At 36.5% G+C, this 17278-nt stretch overlaps 1 protein-coding gene across 2 annotated transcripts in view; it reads right to left on the reverse strand.

Annotated features, from left to right (window-relative positions):
• The window catches only part of SH3RF1 (SH3 domain containing ring finger 1), a 176980-nt gene that overhangs the window by 46411 nt on the left and 113291 nt on the right, over positions 1–17278 (reverse strand). For both annotated transcript variants that reach the window (XM_003821807.5, XM_034959399.3), the window contains exons 3-4: positions 15944–16219; positions 15019–15114 (exon numbers count right to left, since the gene is read on the reverse strand). In XM_003821807.5, the coding sequence (XP_003821855.1) occupies positions 15019–15114; positions 15944–16219 (372 nt within the window). The remainder of the gene's footprint in view (positions 1–15018; positions 15115–15943; positions 16220–17278) is intronic.

Here is a 17278-nt window from a genome sequence, read left to right on the forward strand (position 1 = left end):
AGTTATCAGAAGTATAAATAAATATGAGATGAAATACTGACAAAAATAATATCAATAAAAACAACAAGGCAGCTTAAGAAATATTAAAATAAACTTTTTTGTGTGTATGGTTGCCCTCTTTGCTAGAGAGAATATAGCCTTTTTTAAAAGGCGGGACTTACAATATTTTAAAGAGAAAAAATTTTTTAATGAGAACTAAGTTGAATAGTTACTATTTTATAGGAAGCTTTACAGATGAATCAGTCTGTAGCTTCTGAGCACTACAGGATACAAACAGTAGATCTGAGAAGTAATTATTTTAATTCACAACCCACTAGAGCAAGCTTGTCCAACCCACGGTCCTCTACATGTAGCCCAACACAAATTTGTAAACTTTCTTAAAACATTATGAGATTTTTTTTGAGGTTTTGTTTTTTCTTTTCTTTTTTTTTTTTTAAGCTCATCAGCTATCGATAGTGTTAGTGTATTTTATGTGTGGCCCAGGACAATTCTTCTTCCAATGTGATCCAGGGAAGCCAAAAGATTGGACACCCCTGGTATAGAACATTATGAAGTAAAAAGTGAAAGGCCTCAGCCAGTTCCCCACATCTGTCTCTTCCCAACCCACTTCCCAGATGGATTTCCATTTAACAATTTAAAACATATCCTTCATTTTCTATGTAGATGTTGTTATACATGTATCTACTTTATTGATTTTTAACACAAATAAAACCAAGCAATCCATTCTATTCTCTCATGAAACAATATTTCATGAACATCTTTGCATATCAATAGGGACAGGCTGATAGCATGGTATTCCATTTTATAGAGACGTTGCCATTTACTATGTCTTGGCAGGCTCGTACAAGCATATCCATAGGGTAAACTCCTAAAAGTAGAATTTGCTAGATCAAAGTGTAAGTTTAAAAATCATTTTTTGAAGTAACAAGGTGTATTATATTGTTTTAACTTGTATTTCTATTTATTAATGAGATTAAGCATCTATTTTCTTTTTTTAGGATTTGCTTATTTCCATACTCTATCCATATTTCTACTGGATTATTAGTATTTTTCTTATAGACTGATATAAATACTTTTTTTTTTTTTTTTGGAGACAGGGTCTCCCTCTGTCATTGAGGCTGGAGTGCAATGGCACAATCTCAGCTCAGTGCAACCTCTGCCTCCCGGATTCAAGCGATTCTCCTGCCTCAGCCTCCTGAGTAGCAGAGATTATAGGCAAGTGCCACCACGGCCCGGCTAATTTTTGCTTTTTTTTTTTTTTTTTGAGATGGAGTCTCGCTCTGTTGCCCAGGCTGGAGTGCAGTGGCGTGATGTCGGCTCACTGCAAGTTCTGCCTCCCAGGTTCACGCCATTCTCCGGCCTCAGCCTCCTGAATAGCTGGGACTACAGGTGCCTGCCACTAGACCTGGCTAATTTTGTTTTTGTATTTTTTTAGTATAGACAGGGTTTCACCGTGTTAGCCAGGATGATCTCAATCTCCTGAGCTCGTGATCCACCTGCCTCGGCCTCCCAAAGTGCTGGGATTACAGGTGTGAGCCACTGCACCTGGCCTTAATTTGCAATTTTTTTAGTAGAGATGGGGTTTCACCATACTGGTCAGGCTGGCCTCAAACTCCTGACCTCAGATGATCTGCCTGCCTCGGCCTCCCACAGTGCTGGCATTACAGGCGTGAGCGATTGCGCCTGGCCATAAATACTCTTTTTATATTATGTAAAGTGCTCTTTAACTTATATGTATATATGTGTGTATATATTTATGTCTATTAAATTTAAAATAATGTTCTAATTTGTTATTTATCAGTTTTTTTCCACTATTGCATCTTGATTTAACATCATGCTTTAAAAACCTTTTCATTCCACAATTGTTTTAAATAAGAAACCTACATTTTTTCCTACTTTTTAAAATGTTTCCTTCTTTTCATTCTTTCTTTTTACATCTCCGTCTGCGAACCATATGCCCATCTGGTTTTGCATAAAGAATAAGGTCGGGAAAGCATTTAGCACTTTGTTTTTCCACATGACTCAGCAGTTGTCCTATCATCATTTAAATAACAGTCCATCTTTTCCTCACTGGTTTGAAATGCCATGTTTTAAATGTAGCACTTCAACATTCTACTGCATCACTAAGTCCAATGTTCCTTCCCCAGATAAGTCAGTCACTTTGAAGAATATCAGGGAATGAATGAAATGCTATGGAATGGAAATTCATGCCCATTTACATCCTCTCAGCAGACATGAAAATATTTTGCCTCACATTATAGTCCTTTGCAAAATGGTCCATAATGGCAATGAGAAACTGGTATTCCCATTTGTCTCCTATTCTTCCCTACAATTTAGGTAATAAGGTTTTTGTTTTTGGATGACCTAAATATAAAAGCAAGCTCAGCCTTCATTTATAATACAAGACTTACCCACAGAAGAGGAATAACTAAGAGACTGAAGGGATTACTCAAGAGTCTTTTAAAATTGATATGAAAGCCTCCCTCAGGTAACAGCTCCATTAAGGTCTCTGTAAATATTTGTTGAATGAATAAAAATGTTTGTCTCTTAGAACTATCAAGGGAAGGAAGTGCTGCCTCTAGCCCAACACTATGCAACTGAAATATAATATGAGCCACACTTGGAATTTAGATTTTTTGGCAGCCACATTTTAAAAGACAGAAAGAAATAGGTAAAACTCATTTTAATAATACATTTTATTTAGCCCAATGTATCTACACTATGATCACTTCAACATGTAATCCATGTAAAAAAGTACTGAGATGGGTACATTCTTTTTTTGTACTATGTCTTTGAAACCCGGTGCGAACGGAGTGCTTCCATCCCACTCAGTTTGGACGAGTCTCGCTGCAAGTTGCTCAACAGCGACATGTGCATCGGATGGCACAGCTCTAGACTCTCCATAGCTCCTGTAGGGAAAGAAGCTGCAACACAGGGTGGCTGTGCTCCCGAGGCTCATTAAGCACAAAGAATTTGCTGAACAGAGAAAAGAAGACTGAAATGACTCCCCTGACCCCCTATGGCCCACATTTCTGAAGCCTCCTGGGTCCTGAAGCAGTGCACTGGCAGCAACTACAAGGGTTACTCATTTAAGCAGTAGGACAGGGAGGAACACGGACTCCTAATACAAGCCTCACTACATCCTGCCAAGGGAAAAGGATTTTCAAAGTTAACTACCTGGCTGCACTAGGTTAGGAAGGTGAAACATCAGTTATGTAGTTCTTCACTTATTTTCATTATCTTCACTTCTGTTGGCCCTAGCTGTTAAAAACAAAATAAACTAGAATTTTCTTGTTCAGGTTCCTGACTTTGAAATGTAAGGTATAAAAAGAGGGTACATGTCATTAAAAGCCTAAAAAGAATTTTAGCTGAGGTAGCTGAAAAAGGGACTGTCAGAGAAAACCACAGGAAAAGCCCTGAACTTCACACCGAAAGGTTTAGGTTAGAGTTAGGTCTTTGTCCTCACTGGTTCAGTAACCTTGGGTGGACCATATAAATTCCATGGTTTTGGTTTCCCTAGCTGTACAAAATGGGAAGGTAACATCAATTTTACACACCCCAGGTAGAAATGGGCATGGGTTAAAATGCTCTGTAACATGTAAAGTGCTATATGAACATGAGTTATTCTTACTACTCAGAGTCCCAGCTTGCCATTAACTTGCTTTGTTGACTTGGGCAAGTCATTTGACCTTGGGTATGCCTCCCATTTCTCATTTGTAACATGAAGCAAGACTTAATGATCTGTAAAATTTTGTGCCTAGGTAAAGTACAATACCTATTCTCAACCCAAACAAAAATATCCCATTCAAAATATTCAATAGGCAAAGACCTCTGTGTTGGGAATAGGGTCCTCAGGTATTCAGTGACCAGAATCAAACCTAATGGAGCCTTTTACTTACCCAAATGTTTTTTGAGTGACTGTTAAAAGCCAGGCACAGTACTAAATGAGGGAAATAGGGAAACAGAGACACATCTTTTCTGACTCATGATAAAAGAAAACCTAAGAAACAGCACGATGGATTAAGGATAGGAGGCACAAATTTACGTGTCTGCATAGCTTGGGCAGTTGAGGTCAATGAATGAAGAAGGCCAGATAGAGACCAACAGAGAATGGCAGGCACACTATAGTGAACTATGGTCAACTGGGGAGTGTCTGCTTTCTTTCAATGGGCAACTGCTTGGCAGGGTCAACTGATTTTTTTTTTTAAGGAAAGCTTATGTAAAACCTCCTGAGTTTACATCTTAACAACTAATTTTTAAAAACCACTCTAAGTCAAGCATAAAAGTCATGGGGATCGTACTAGTTGGTGATCTCTGATTTAGGGAAGAAATAATAGAGAAGAAAATAGTAGGGGTAAGAGGAAAAGCAAAAGGCCCTCACAATCTCAGAATCTACAAGAAGACCTTGCAGTTTCCCAGGCCAACCATCCAACCAACGACCCGGAAATGAAAAAGGCAAAGAGTTTCAGAGAGATTAAGAATAGTGTACTTAACCCAGCAATTCCACTACTGGGTATATACACAAAGGAAAAGAAATCATTTTACTAAAAAGAAACCTGTACTTGTACGTTTATTGCAGCACTATTCACAATAGCAAAGTCACGAAATCAACCTGAGTGTCCATCAACGGTCCACTGGATAAAGAAAATGTGATATATATGCACCAAAGGAAATTATGCAGCCATAAAAAAGAAAGAAATGATGTCTTTTGCAGCAACATGGATGGAGCTGGAGGTCATTATCCTAAGTGAAATCACTCAGAAACAGAAAATCAAAAACTGCATTTTCCCACTTATAAGTGGACATAAAGATGGAAATAACAGACACTGAGGATGCCAAAAGTGGGAAGATGAGAGGCAGGTGAAGGCTGAAAATTTACCTATTGGGTACGATGTTCACCATGTGAGTGATAGGTACATTAAAAGCCCAAACCTCACCAATATGCATGTAATACCAATGTAATAAACCAGCACATGTACCCCCGAATCTGTAAAAATATATATATATTATACATTATATATAATAATGGTCATATCATATATACTATATATAATAATGGTCATATTATATATATTATATATAATAATTATATATACATACATATATAATAATGTTGGTCAGGCTGGTCTCGAACTCCTGACCTCGTGATCCACCTGCCTCAGCCTCCCAAAGTGCTGGGATTACAGGTGTGAGCCACCGCCTGGCCTAAAAACTATATAAAATATATAAAATAGTATCTATTCTATATAAAATATATAAAATAGTATCTATTCTATATAAAATATATAAAATAGTATCTATTCTATATAAAATATATAAAATAGTATCTATTCTATATAAAATATATAAAATAGTATCTATTCTATATAAAATATATAAAATAGTATCTATTCTATATAAAATATATAAAATAGTATATATTCTATATAAAATATTTAAAATAGTATATATTCTATATAAAATATTTAAAATATTGTATATTCTATATAAAATATTTAAAATATTGTATATTCTATATAAAATATTATATATTCTATATATTCTATATAAAATATCATATATTCTATATATTCTATATAAAATATCATATATTCTATATATTCTATATAAAATATCATATATTCTATATATTCTATATAAAATATCATATATTCTATATATTCTATATAAAATATATATATTCTATATATTCTATATAAAATATTATAAATTCTATATATTCTATATAAAATATTATAAATTCTATATATTATGTTTTATATATATATATATATATATATATACACATATATATATTTTTTTTTGAGACCAAGTCTCGCTCTGTAGCCCAGGCTGCAGTGCAGTGGCGCTATCTCGGCTTGCTGCAACCTCTGCCTCCTGGGTTCAAGCAATTCTCCTGCCTCAGCCTCCTGAGTAGCTGGTATTACAGGCGCATGCCACCATGCCCAGCTTATTTTTGTATTTTTAGTAGAGACAGGGTTTCACCATGTTGGTCAGGCTGGTCTCGAACTCCTGAACTTGTGATCCACCTGCCTCAGCCTCCCAAAGTGCTGGGATTACAGGTGTGAGCCACCACCCGGCCTAAAAAATATATTTTTAAAAAAGAATAGTGGTAGATGTTATTGAGAGGACAAAATGACAAAAACAAGAGCTAAGAAAAGTCAGTTCGTAGCAAACAGGAGGAAAATTTCAGAGACTGGAGTGACCAGAGGCTAACACTAACTGCAGGGAGTAAGAAAGCAGAGGCAGAGAGCAGGGGTAAGCGATTCTCTTGAGAAGTTTAGCAGAAGTAAGAAAAAAGGTAGAATCATAATTTGAGGGGAGTGTAGTCAAGGAATAGGCTTTTGGGGAGAGTAAAAAGCTGATCATTTTCCTATATTAAAGGATAGCCAGGGGAAAGGGAATAACTGACATGCAAAACAGTAAAGATATAATAGATGTGACCAAGTTCCTGGAGGATGAAAGGCCTGGGCAGAGAAGACAGCAACCGCAAAGGAAGAAAAACCCTTCCCAACTGTGAACAGTGAATGTGCATACAAATTTAAAAGTTCAACCCTGAGAATTAAGTATAAAGAGGTACAAATACCTATTACTTTTGGAGCAACAGATGTACAGTCTATTCATGGTGCTGGGGAGAGAGACCAATGGATAATTTTTAAATTGGTCTCAGTTCACTTCACTGTGTTTACTGGATCTGACAATACATGAAGTTTTATATATATGTTTCTATTACATATTTGTTCACTGAATGCACACCATAAATCAGAAATGTCTGTTAGCCAAAAGTATCATTCCAATGACAAATTTTATTTTCTACAACCTGATTACCAGATGTAGGGATACTATAAAAGAAATATACATGTATCTCAGGAGGTTATGAACATGGAATTGTCATTAATTCTAAGTGAAAATTTGTCAATGTGAAATGACACACTGACAGAAATTCCACAGTGATGTGTAATCAGCTAATAAATCAGTGAACAAGTATTTTCCCCTACCCTGGATACTTAAAGCACGTGTGGATGTGCATGGGGGCAGGGTGGGGGAATGGTGATCGCCAAGAAAGAATCTGGCACAGAAAGAGAATACTGTACCAAGGATATTGACCATCAGGACTTTGCACGTTTGTTTGAGATCTTCCTTCCTCTAAACATACAGAGGAATTTTCGCCCCACAAATATGTGAAGCCTAATAGGTACATTATCACTAAACTTTATTTTAAAAAGCAATGTTGTTTTATAACACTTAGGAAAAATACTTTCCTAAAACATTCCATTTCATTCTAGAGAAGCCTGTTCCCCATTGATGTAATAAAGATGCTCCTGTTCAAGTCATTTATATGCCACACATGCACACACATGCTGGACCAGTATAGAATATTCATTCAGTCTTTTTTACACGATATAAGACATGACTTAACATTTGATTAATTAAAATGAATCTATTCTGCTTATTAAAGCTTTAGTTACTGGAAAAATTTAGTGTGTATATAGCAATAATAAAATATTTAAATAATAAAAATAAAAAGTTGAAAAGACATTAAAATATCATGGTTTTAATTAGTTTGTGATTTTTCTCATAAAAAAGGCAACCTCAGATATTTAAAATTGTTGAGTAGTGACTCATTTCTGAAAATTAACCTTTTAGGTGTGAGAAAATGAAATGTTTCATAATTTGTTATGAAACATTAAAATGCCCTATACACTTTTTAAGCAAAGTTGGATAATAATAGTGATTCTGCCCAACCATTAGGAATGCTAGTTATTGAATGTGCTCTGAGACTAGGGCAGGGCAGAAGTCTAGGGAAGCGATGAACTGCAGAGTGGAGGCCACAATTCCTTTCTCGATTCCTGGCTCTGTGTCCCCCTGAGCAAGACATTTGTCTACAAAATGGTAAAAATAATTAAATTATAGGTTAGCTACTAGAGTGTTTGTTAGACAGTCATAAAAACTGATGTTTAGTAGTACTACAATTATATGGAGAGAGGCAAAATCATGTGTGTAATATCATTAAAGCATAAGGAAAAAGAATGGAAGGATATTTACCAAAATTATACGCGATGAGACTTAGGATTATTCATTTCCTTTCCAAACGTTCTGGAACATGATTATATTGTAGAAATAAAATCATTAAAAATATCCTTTACATAAGATATGGCTCTAAGAAACACAGGAAAATAATAAATCATCAACAAACCTAATTATACACTTAGCATGTTCCAGGCAAGTAAGAATGGTACAAACGGGGTACTGTAGAAGTTCAAAGCAAGGAGAGGGGTTTTTTTTGGTTCTGTTTCATAGAATTTGTTTTGTTGCATACGAAAATTAGGGAAGAAAGGCTTCATGAGGAATGATAGTATTTATTTGGACCTTGAAGGTGAGCTTTCTATACAGACAAAGAAATATCCCTGATGAGCTGTAAAGAGAGCAATTCCAGGGTATGTTTTCCAGGAATTATCAGTAAACTTAGCTAGGGCCCTGGGTACATGTAGCAAAATATGGCCAGGTTAAAGAACTTGGCGATTCTTTAGGGAGTCATTGTGGACCTTAGATACCATTTGGTGATTAGCCTAGACCTCTGATTAAGGCTATGCAGGAAATCTGCGTTTTTATGTTCTATGAAACTACCTAGAGTACTGGAAACTGTCCATTCGTGAAGTGGGAACTCCATAAACATTAACCGATCTTTACAATCTCAGCTCTCTCAATGTTTTCCTGATGGAAAGCAAAAAGAAACTCTTAAATTAGAAAGAAGCCTCTGAATAATAGATGGAGCATAAACTACCCTAAATCCTTACCTAAACAACTCCTTTTTAGATTGAGTCTTTAGCCATATTTATTAAACAGCTGTTCCTGGAGCTCAGAGGAGACCTGCTTTTGCCTTTAGAACTTCAGGAGCCAGTGCTCATTTTTCCTTTTCCTTCTATTGTTCTGGCAGAAGGAAAAGCAATAATTACTTGTATCAAGTGGATAGCATTCAGAAGATATGAAAACCTACACCATGGGACATAGTCTACAGTGCTTAAAAAAAAAAAAGCTACTCAAAGGCAGATCCAATGTATTCAGTCAGAATTACAGATGAAAGTATGGTGCTAAGCAACGAGTAATTCTCCCTTACTGACTTCTCAACAATGTCTTTAAATTTCACTTACAAAAATTTATTTACTTCAGGTTTGAAAGGGAAATTTGGATGCTAAGCAACACAGTAATTCCCTCTTCCCAACTTACCCACAATCTCCCTAAATTTCTTTTATAAACATTGATTTAACTTTTTAATTTTTAAAGGAAAATAATACATCTAAAGGAAAAAATATATCCAAAAGTATAAATGACGCTATCTTTTTATATAGTTCAATCAACTCTTTGATTATTAGATCAAAGGTTATTATTGTGCCCCTCTGCTATCATTATTCTCAAGAGGAAAGGCTTTTAGTTAAAAAATAAAGTTAGCATTGTTATTCTTAGCTCCTCCAGGGGTCACCTTGGCAACTTCAAACTATGTACCTACACTTCTACTTCTTATTCTTTGGAACACAGACATTACCTTCCAATTCTCTCATTCCCTAGAAGAGGAAGCTAGCACCCCTACCTTTATGGCCACTTGTGCTCCCTGAGCCCTTTGATTTCCCATTGTTAAGGCTGATAACACACTCTATCCATAGCCAGAGAAATGTCTCCCATGATTTGTCTATGGTTGATTCTAGAAGTTGAATACAACTAATTACTCCAAACTGTACACTTTAAATATGTGTAGTTTATTGTATGTAACTTACGTCAATAAACTTATTTTAAAAGTGAGGATCCTTGACAATAAGTCTGTCCTACCTCAGCTCAAAGTAAGTCAAAGGAGAAATTACAAATAGGTGAAAATTCATCTCAGAAAGAATCAGTGAGTCTTTTCTTCTTAACATTTTATTTTTTAAATTGACAAATAAATTTGTATATCTTTATCATGTATAAGATGATGTTTTAAAATATGTATACATTGTGGAATGGCTAAATTGAGCTAATTAACATATGTATTACCTCACATAGGTATCATTTTTTGTGGTGAGAACACTTAAAAATCCACTCTCAGCATTTTTCAAGAATACAATAATATACTGTTATTAACTATAGTCACCCTATAGAACTCTTGAACTTACTCCTCCTACATAACTAAAATTTTATATCCTTTGACCTACACTACCCCCAGGGGGGTCTTCTCTACAAAGCTGGCCCTCTACATGCATTTTAGGGCCTCATGTCCGACGAATGGAGGACTGACTGCAGTACGCCATTTTATGTGAGGGACTTGAGCATCCGCAGATTTGGAAACTGTGAGGAATCTGAAACCAACGCCCTGTGGATACTGAGGGACAACTGTATTCAAGAAATAAATAACCAGTAGAGATTACAAGATCTAAGCCATAGAGTATTGCTACCATTAATTTGGGAAAATTCTAAACTAGGTACAATCAAATAGCCTAATTTTTAAAAAAACAGGAAAAAATCTTGCATTAAGGTCACATAGACCAGCTGGTCTGAAGAATGTAACATCCTGACGTAACACCAAGATAAACCAATGATAAGATATACACATAGGCAGTGAATGATGGGAGAATTAGCTGAAAAATGTAGAAGTTGACAAAATCTACAAACATGTTTGTTTTGAGTTTAGAACCTTTCATTATAAAAGTTCATAGGTTTCTCATTCATTCAACCAATATTTATTGAAAGCCTACTACAGGCGCTGTGCAAAGACCCTGTGGAACCGGCCCTTGGGAGTTTGAATTCTAATGGGGAAATGGAGGGTGAGGGGTCAGCTACTAACCACATCAACAAATAACTGGAAATACTCACAGAGAGAAAAAAGGGTTAATAATTTCTAGGGATAATAATAACAATGGTGATAATAATCACAGCCATCACTGACATTGCTCTTGCTGGTACCAGGCACTATTCTAAAGTATCACTGGAACTTATTATTTTACAAATGAAGAGCCAGGCCCAAAGTCACTTAGATAATTGGTAGTAGAGTCAAGATTGGAATCCTGGCCATCTGGCTCCAGAGTCCAAGCTTTCTCCCACTATGGCACCAGTATGTGTTTGGGGTACAACAAGTGAAGAGGAGGCACTCCCTTAGATGAGGTGAGAGAAAGTCTGTCAGAGGAAGTGACAGCTGACACGAGATCTAAACAAATGAGAAATGTAGCCCTTGTTTCTAGCAGTAACTACTGAGTAAGAATAGTTGTCTATGAGGCCACTCCAACTTCAGGCCTTCTGCACATTACCTTTTATCATCTACAGCAGAGGAGCAAGTTGCTAAATAACTTTTTTGGTGTTGAAAAACTGAGTGGGCGATATTTCAAACAAATGACTAGGAATCAAAATAAAATGAGAAACTTAATAAAAATTTATAGTTCACCGTAAGCCTACAATACACAATTATGTTTGGGAAGCATCCAAAATTCCATATTCAGCACTTATTTCATTCATATTTTTTGCTTGCTTAAGAATCATGTCATCCAAACTTGAATGAATGAGTCAGCTCCAAATTAATAGGGTTAAAAATCTTTCCTTCTATTTTACAGAAAACTAGTGTTTTTGAACAAAGAAGCAGATTAAAAATCTGTTTTTTTAAAACTGTATTCAGTCCTTAAAAAATATACCTTTTATATCATGGCATGGTGTCTTCAAGAACTGCTTTTAACCTTTACTATTTTCCAGCTTACACAAGTGAAGAAAGGGCCTGTCTAAATTGAATAGAACCCATAACCTCTAAGGCTCAACCAAAGAGAGGTCTGAAAGAATCTCCGGAGGGAAAGGGTGAATGTGATCAAAGCAAGAGAACCCTTACCCTTATCTTAAGAGCTCAACAAGGACTCCAAGGCAAAGAATCCAGGGCCATTTATATAGCCATTCTTTCCCCTACTCACTTCTCCCAACCAGCCTTGAAAAATTTTGTGTTCTACTTTAATAAGCAAAGTGTTTTGCATTATTAAAAGGAGATGTGGCTGGGTGCGGTGGCTCACGCTTGTAATCCCAGCACTTTGGGAGGCAGAGGCAGGCAGATCACCTAAGGTCAGGAGTTCGAGACCAGCCTGACCAACATGGTGAAACCCCGTCTCTACTAAAAACACAAAATTAGCCGGGCGTGGTGGTGCATGTCTGTAATCCCAGCTACTTGGGAGGCTGACGCAAGAGAATTGCTTGAACCCGGAAGGCAGAGGTTGTAGTGAGCCAAGATCGTGCCATTGCACTCCAGCATGCGCAACAAGAGCGAAACTCTATCTCAAAAAATAAAAAAGGAGATTTGTTTGCAAGTCACTGTACCACCATCGCTATTTTATCACCTTACTCCAGTGCACGTGGAGATCACAGTCCACAGTCACAGGATGTTGAGGAAGAAAAGGATAGTTGAGGACAGGAAGGGAGGGCAAACTATTCCAGTAGCATTTCTCACCACCTCAATCCTCTCTTTACCCACCTCCAGTGCTCAGCTCCTTACAGTTTACCTTCCCTCCTAATTCCACAGCTCCACATCTGAACCTCTGACCCAGAGATTCTACTCCAGGTCCACAATCCTACCCCAAGGCCCATCCCGTGCAGACTTTCTGCCATAGGCGAGTTCCTTGGGCATATCCATTACCTAAGTCGGCCAGCAGGAGTTGAGGGGGAGTTTCAGCTTCTCTCATTACACATGGTAGTTAGGTTCTTTTATTTGATTATTACCATGCTCTGGTACCCTCTGCGTGATAGTCTAATCTGAGCTCTAAACCACTATGCATAAGACATAGTGGTGTCAGACCCTTGGAGATACATCATCTCATTCAATCTTCTCAAAACTTCTAGGAGATAACAGTTTTTGGCAGGACTGTCCAAAAAAAGCAAAATACCTAACACTGATGGAGACTTAAATGTCTATTTATAAGATATAAGAGAATTATTTACCAATTTTTGTGATGCAGCCTGTTTTTATACTGGGATTGTCTGGCCCCTGAAGTGGGGCAAATATGAATAGGTTTACAGAGCTAGAGAAAGACCATTACTTAAGAAAAAGCCCCAGTTTTTATTCCTATAGTTTGCTTTACCACAGCTAAGAATGCCCTGTAAGACAATCGACATTACTGAAATAGTTGAATTTCAGCAGGTTGCGATTGAAGTCTGCCTCCACTTTATTCCCCTAAGGGCTAAACCAGGTGTCACTAATCCCTAGATTCTCTGCTCCCTACCAGGAAGTTCAATCTGATGGCTTGACATCAAAGAAATGTTCATAGGCTCCTAAAGATAGACAACTTGTTTACCACATCTCAAATGGCAAGATTCTGGTTCAAGTGAGGAAAATGCTCATTTGAAAGAAAAGAAGCAGAATGAAAATACTTTCTACTTGGGCAGAAGTTTATCTTTCCAACTTAAGTCAGAGTAAATAATCCTGATGAGTCAAGTGACTTGAGGTGACTCTGGATTTGCCATGGGTGGATCTTTTATGCCTATCTGCACAATTCTACACTCGCCCAATAACAAAAATATAGTAATCCCTTTTCATGCATCACAAACCAAGTATCAGCATGTAATATTGATAATACCTAAAAAGTAAAGACAGGCTTTCATTACTAATCCTGTGCTTACCCATGCTCTTCAGTGTAACTATTCAAATGCTTGGAAGTGCTTGTAGTTTTCCATTACCCACAGTTAGAATATATACATAATGTACAGGAAGGACCGCCTGTGAGTTAAGGGTTGTTTGGTTTTTTTCTGTTGTTTGCTTTCAAAGGAGGAAAAAAATATTTCAATAAACAGGAACATCTGAAGAGTATGGATAAAATTCAAGACTCATACATGGTTTGAATTACTTTCCCATGGATATACAGTAGTCAAATTGATTTTTTATGAAAACGTTGGCAATCTCACTCTCCATGGAGGAAATTGAGTGCTGGCTACAATGATACAGTTTGTCATTTTAGTTTTCAAGATCATGCCAAAACAAATGCCTCAGATAAAAAGACTGCAAAATAAGTGACAGTGGTTTTTCAGTTTTACATGCTTAAGATATGTGCTTTGATATTTTAAACAACCGGATTACTTTCAATTCCCCAAATAATCTTGTGCTCTCTCTTACTTTTTGGCTTTTGAACATGCTGGTCTCCCTGTCTGGATGTCCTGCCATAAAATACACCTTTTCCATGTCTCTTGGTTAACCCTTATTTATCCATCACACAGATATCTACTAAGACCTCACTTCTTACCAGAAGCCTTCCATGGCCTCAACTAACCTTGAATGGTTGTCTGGGCCACGCTTCATTCTTTGAAAATGCCTTCGATTTTATTTTCAGCAAGAAATTCTTATTCCCAAAGGACATTTAGTTTATGATATATGATGTAATGAAAATCTACTATGAATTGTAACTCCTTTATGTTCAGCTTGTAGTATTCTTTAAAGTAATACAACTATGTGACTACACATACTCTCTAAAAAGACTTTACTATGTCAAGCTTGGCCACAAGCTTTCCAAGCAAAGCTGATTTAAAAAGGGAAAGGGGGCTAAGTAGTTGCTGGGATGGGATGGAGGAAGATTCATTGACTTATTTAACAAATGTTTATTGAAGCCCTACTTTGCAAATCACTATTCTGGTTCTGCTGATGCAGCAAGTAACCAAAGAAGTAAGTAAAAAATAAACAAATAAACTTTTGTCCATCTTACTTAAGAACTTTATCAACTTTCTACTCCCACCAAAGCCAGCAAATGGAATAAACAGGAAATAGTGTAGGTGACTGACAATAAGCATACAGTGACATTTAACAAGACATAGGAATGCTTTTAGCAGGGAGAAAAAGTAAACAGTTTCAAGTATCTCATTGTCTTCAATAATTGTTGGATAGGATGGAGGAATTCTTCCTGATCTGTCCAGTGATCTGTAACAGGGCATTCCTGGTGCTTTTTGTTGTGAGGACTTCTTAATACTCAAATTGCATAATCAAGATTTATTTAGTAAGCTGAATATTAACACAGTTCAAGTTTCTACAGATTAATTTACCTCAACATATGAAATTGGAAATATTCCTATTTTGTCTGCCAGCATTCCTTCAGCCCAGTTTTCATCCACTCTTCGGATCACAGTCAGAACATCATCCTGAAGAAACAGCAAATCATTAATCTACCTGATCATTAAGCTGTACCATTAAGCTTGTCATTTAATTTTCCTTTTCAATAAAGAGACTCATGTTTTAAAGAGTACATGAATAAAAATGCTATGACATATCTTTAGTACATGGATTAAAAGTTTTCATGAATTAAACGGTAGCTACCAGCCCACCTGGTGTCCTTTCCAACTGTTACAAAGCTATGAACTCCTATGCAAGGGAGCTGGCTGCTAACTCTTAAGATCTACAAATTGCAACCTCAAATGATACCTACCCTAGCCTCCTGAGTTTCTGTTTTAGATTGATTCTCAGATGCTCCTCATTTTCTGAAAATAAACCAAATGCCTACTCAAATGTACATCCTACCGCTTTTCTCCACAAAAATCACAATATTCTGCTTAAAACTCCAAACCATTTTATCAATTCGGCAGATATATTCCTGTATGCTTTTAGGCAAAGAATTTTACATATAAAATATGAAAGTAATGACATTTCATTTGGTTATTCATAATTCAGTACTTTAAAATCCCTGAGTGGTGCATACACCCTTTAAAGTGGCTTAGAAATAAATTCAGACTCTAAATATGAAAATGATACCACATAGAGCATCAACCAAGATAATCTTTCATATAAGAAGTCTGTGCATAAAATTACCTTCCTTGTGACTTAAAGACTGCTTCTAGGCATTTTCAGAAGCATAGTGAGTAGTTCACACAAACCTTGTATTTTTTTTGCAAAAGGCAACACGAGCTATATTTCTATGTATCTGGGTACAGAGGTAGAGCTAGCAAACAGAAAACAAGCGCATTCTACCTTTACCTTTGCAAATGGAAGGCAATCTTTGTCTGCTTCCTTGTCTTTCACTTCAAAGTCATAAAGTGCTTTGCACTGAGGTGGGGGCTGAGGTAACGGTTTAATAATCTGCACAAAGTTGGTGGGGAAAAAGCCATGGATTCCATTGACTTCCCCATGGTACCAATTTTCATCCACTTGTCTTCGCAAAATGATGATGTCACCTTTGCTGAATTTAAGGTCTCCAGGCTCTTTTCCTTCGTAGTTGTATAATGCTTTGGCACATGGTAACTGAGGTATACCCTTTAAAAAAAAAGAGGGACGAATTTTAATAAAATAATGGTCCTAAAATGTCTCTGAAAATACAACTGCGTTGTCATTGTTTTAAAGTCAAGGTCAAATCCACACTGTAACCCTTGAAGAAAATCTCACACAAAAACAATATATATGTGTTACCAATAAATAGAAAACACAAAACAATTGTCCATAGTGACATAAGAACAGTACGACACCCATGCACCAGCCATGATTTAGGCTTCTATTCTTAAGTTTAACTTGGTGGGTGTTTTGCCTTGTTTCTTTGAGGTTATCAGTATATGAAAGCATGACTGCCAGGTCTGCCTCTCAAGAACTCATAAAAAACAAGCTTAACTTCCTACATTAACTACTTTATTCATCAGGATAAATGATAAACACTGAGGAGAAATGATAGATACTGAGGGGAAAAATTTAAACCAAATTTATTAATTTACTAAACCGCTTTTAAGCTTGGTTGATAAAAATCAGAGTTCGGCTTTTAGGCAAATCTCTTCCTGATATTGCTTTTAATGTGGGCAGTAGGTCTTACTCTTTCATGAGCTCAACGAGTATTTAATGAGGGTCTACTCCTGGATACAGCAGTGAGTGAACAGTCACAGTACCTGCCATCCCCAAGTTTATAATCTGTAAGTGTATAGACACGTGGTCTTTTACAGCCTAAGATCATTCAACTTTGCTCTTTCCTGGAAGAGAGCACATTGTTAGGCTGATAAGCTAAGAGATGAGGAATTTAATGTTCCTGCATTGCATTACTGTTTTAAATGACAAGTTTAAAATTGTGTACATAAACCCCAGTGCAATTTAATCATCAACTGATTAATATGATACTTTTCAACGGCATTGGGGGTGCCCAATCTTGAGCATCAGTTGTCACTTTAAGATCTTTGGCCTCTCTGAGCGCTGTTGCGTATCGTTGATTCAGGAGATAAGTGGCAAATCCAACATGTCTATAATAATTCCCTGAACAAGATTACAGGGCTCCTGCTTTTGGAGTCTTTATTTATTTATTCACTCTTCCAGAAAACATTTATCAAGCTTTTACTT

Source organism: Pan paniscus, chromosome 3 (assembly GCF_029289425.2).
Source record: "Pan paniscus chromosome 3, NHGRI_mPanPan1-v2.0_pri, whole genome shotgun sequence".
Taxonomy (NCBI): Eukaryota; Metazoa; Chordata; class Mammalia; order Primates; family Hominidae; genus Pan; species Pan paniscus.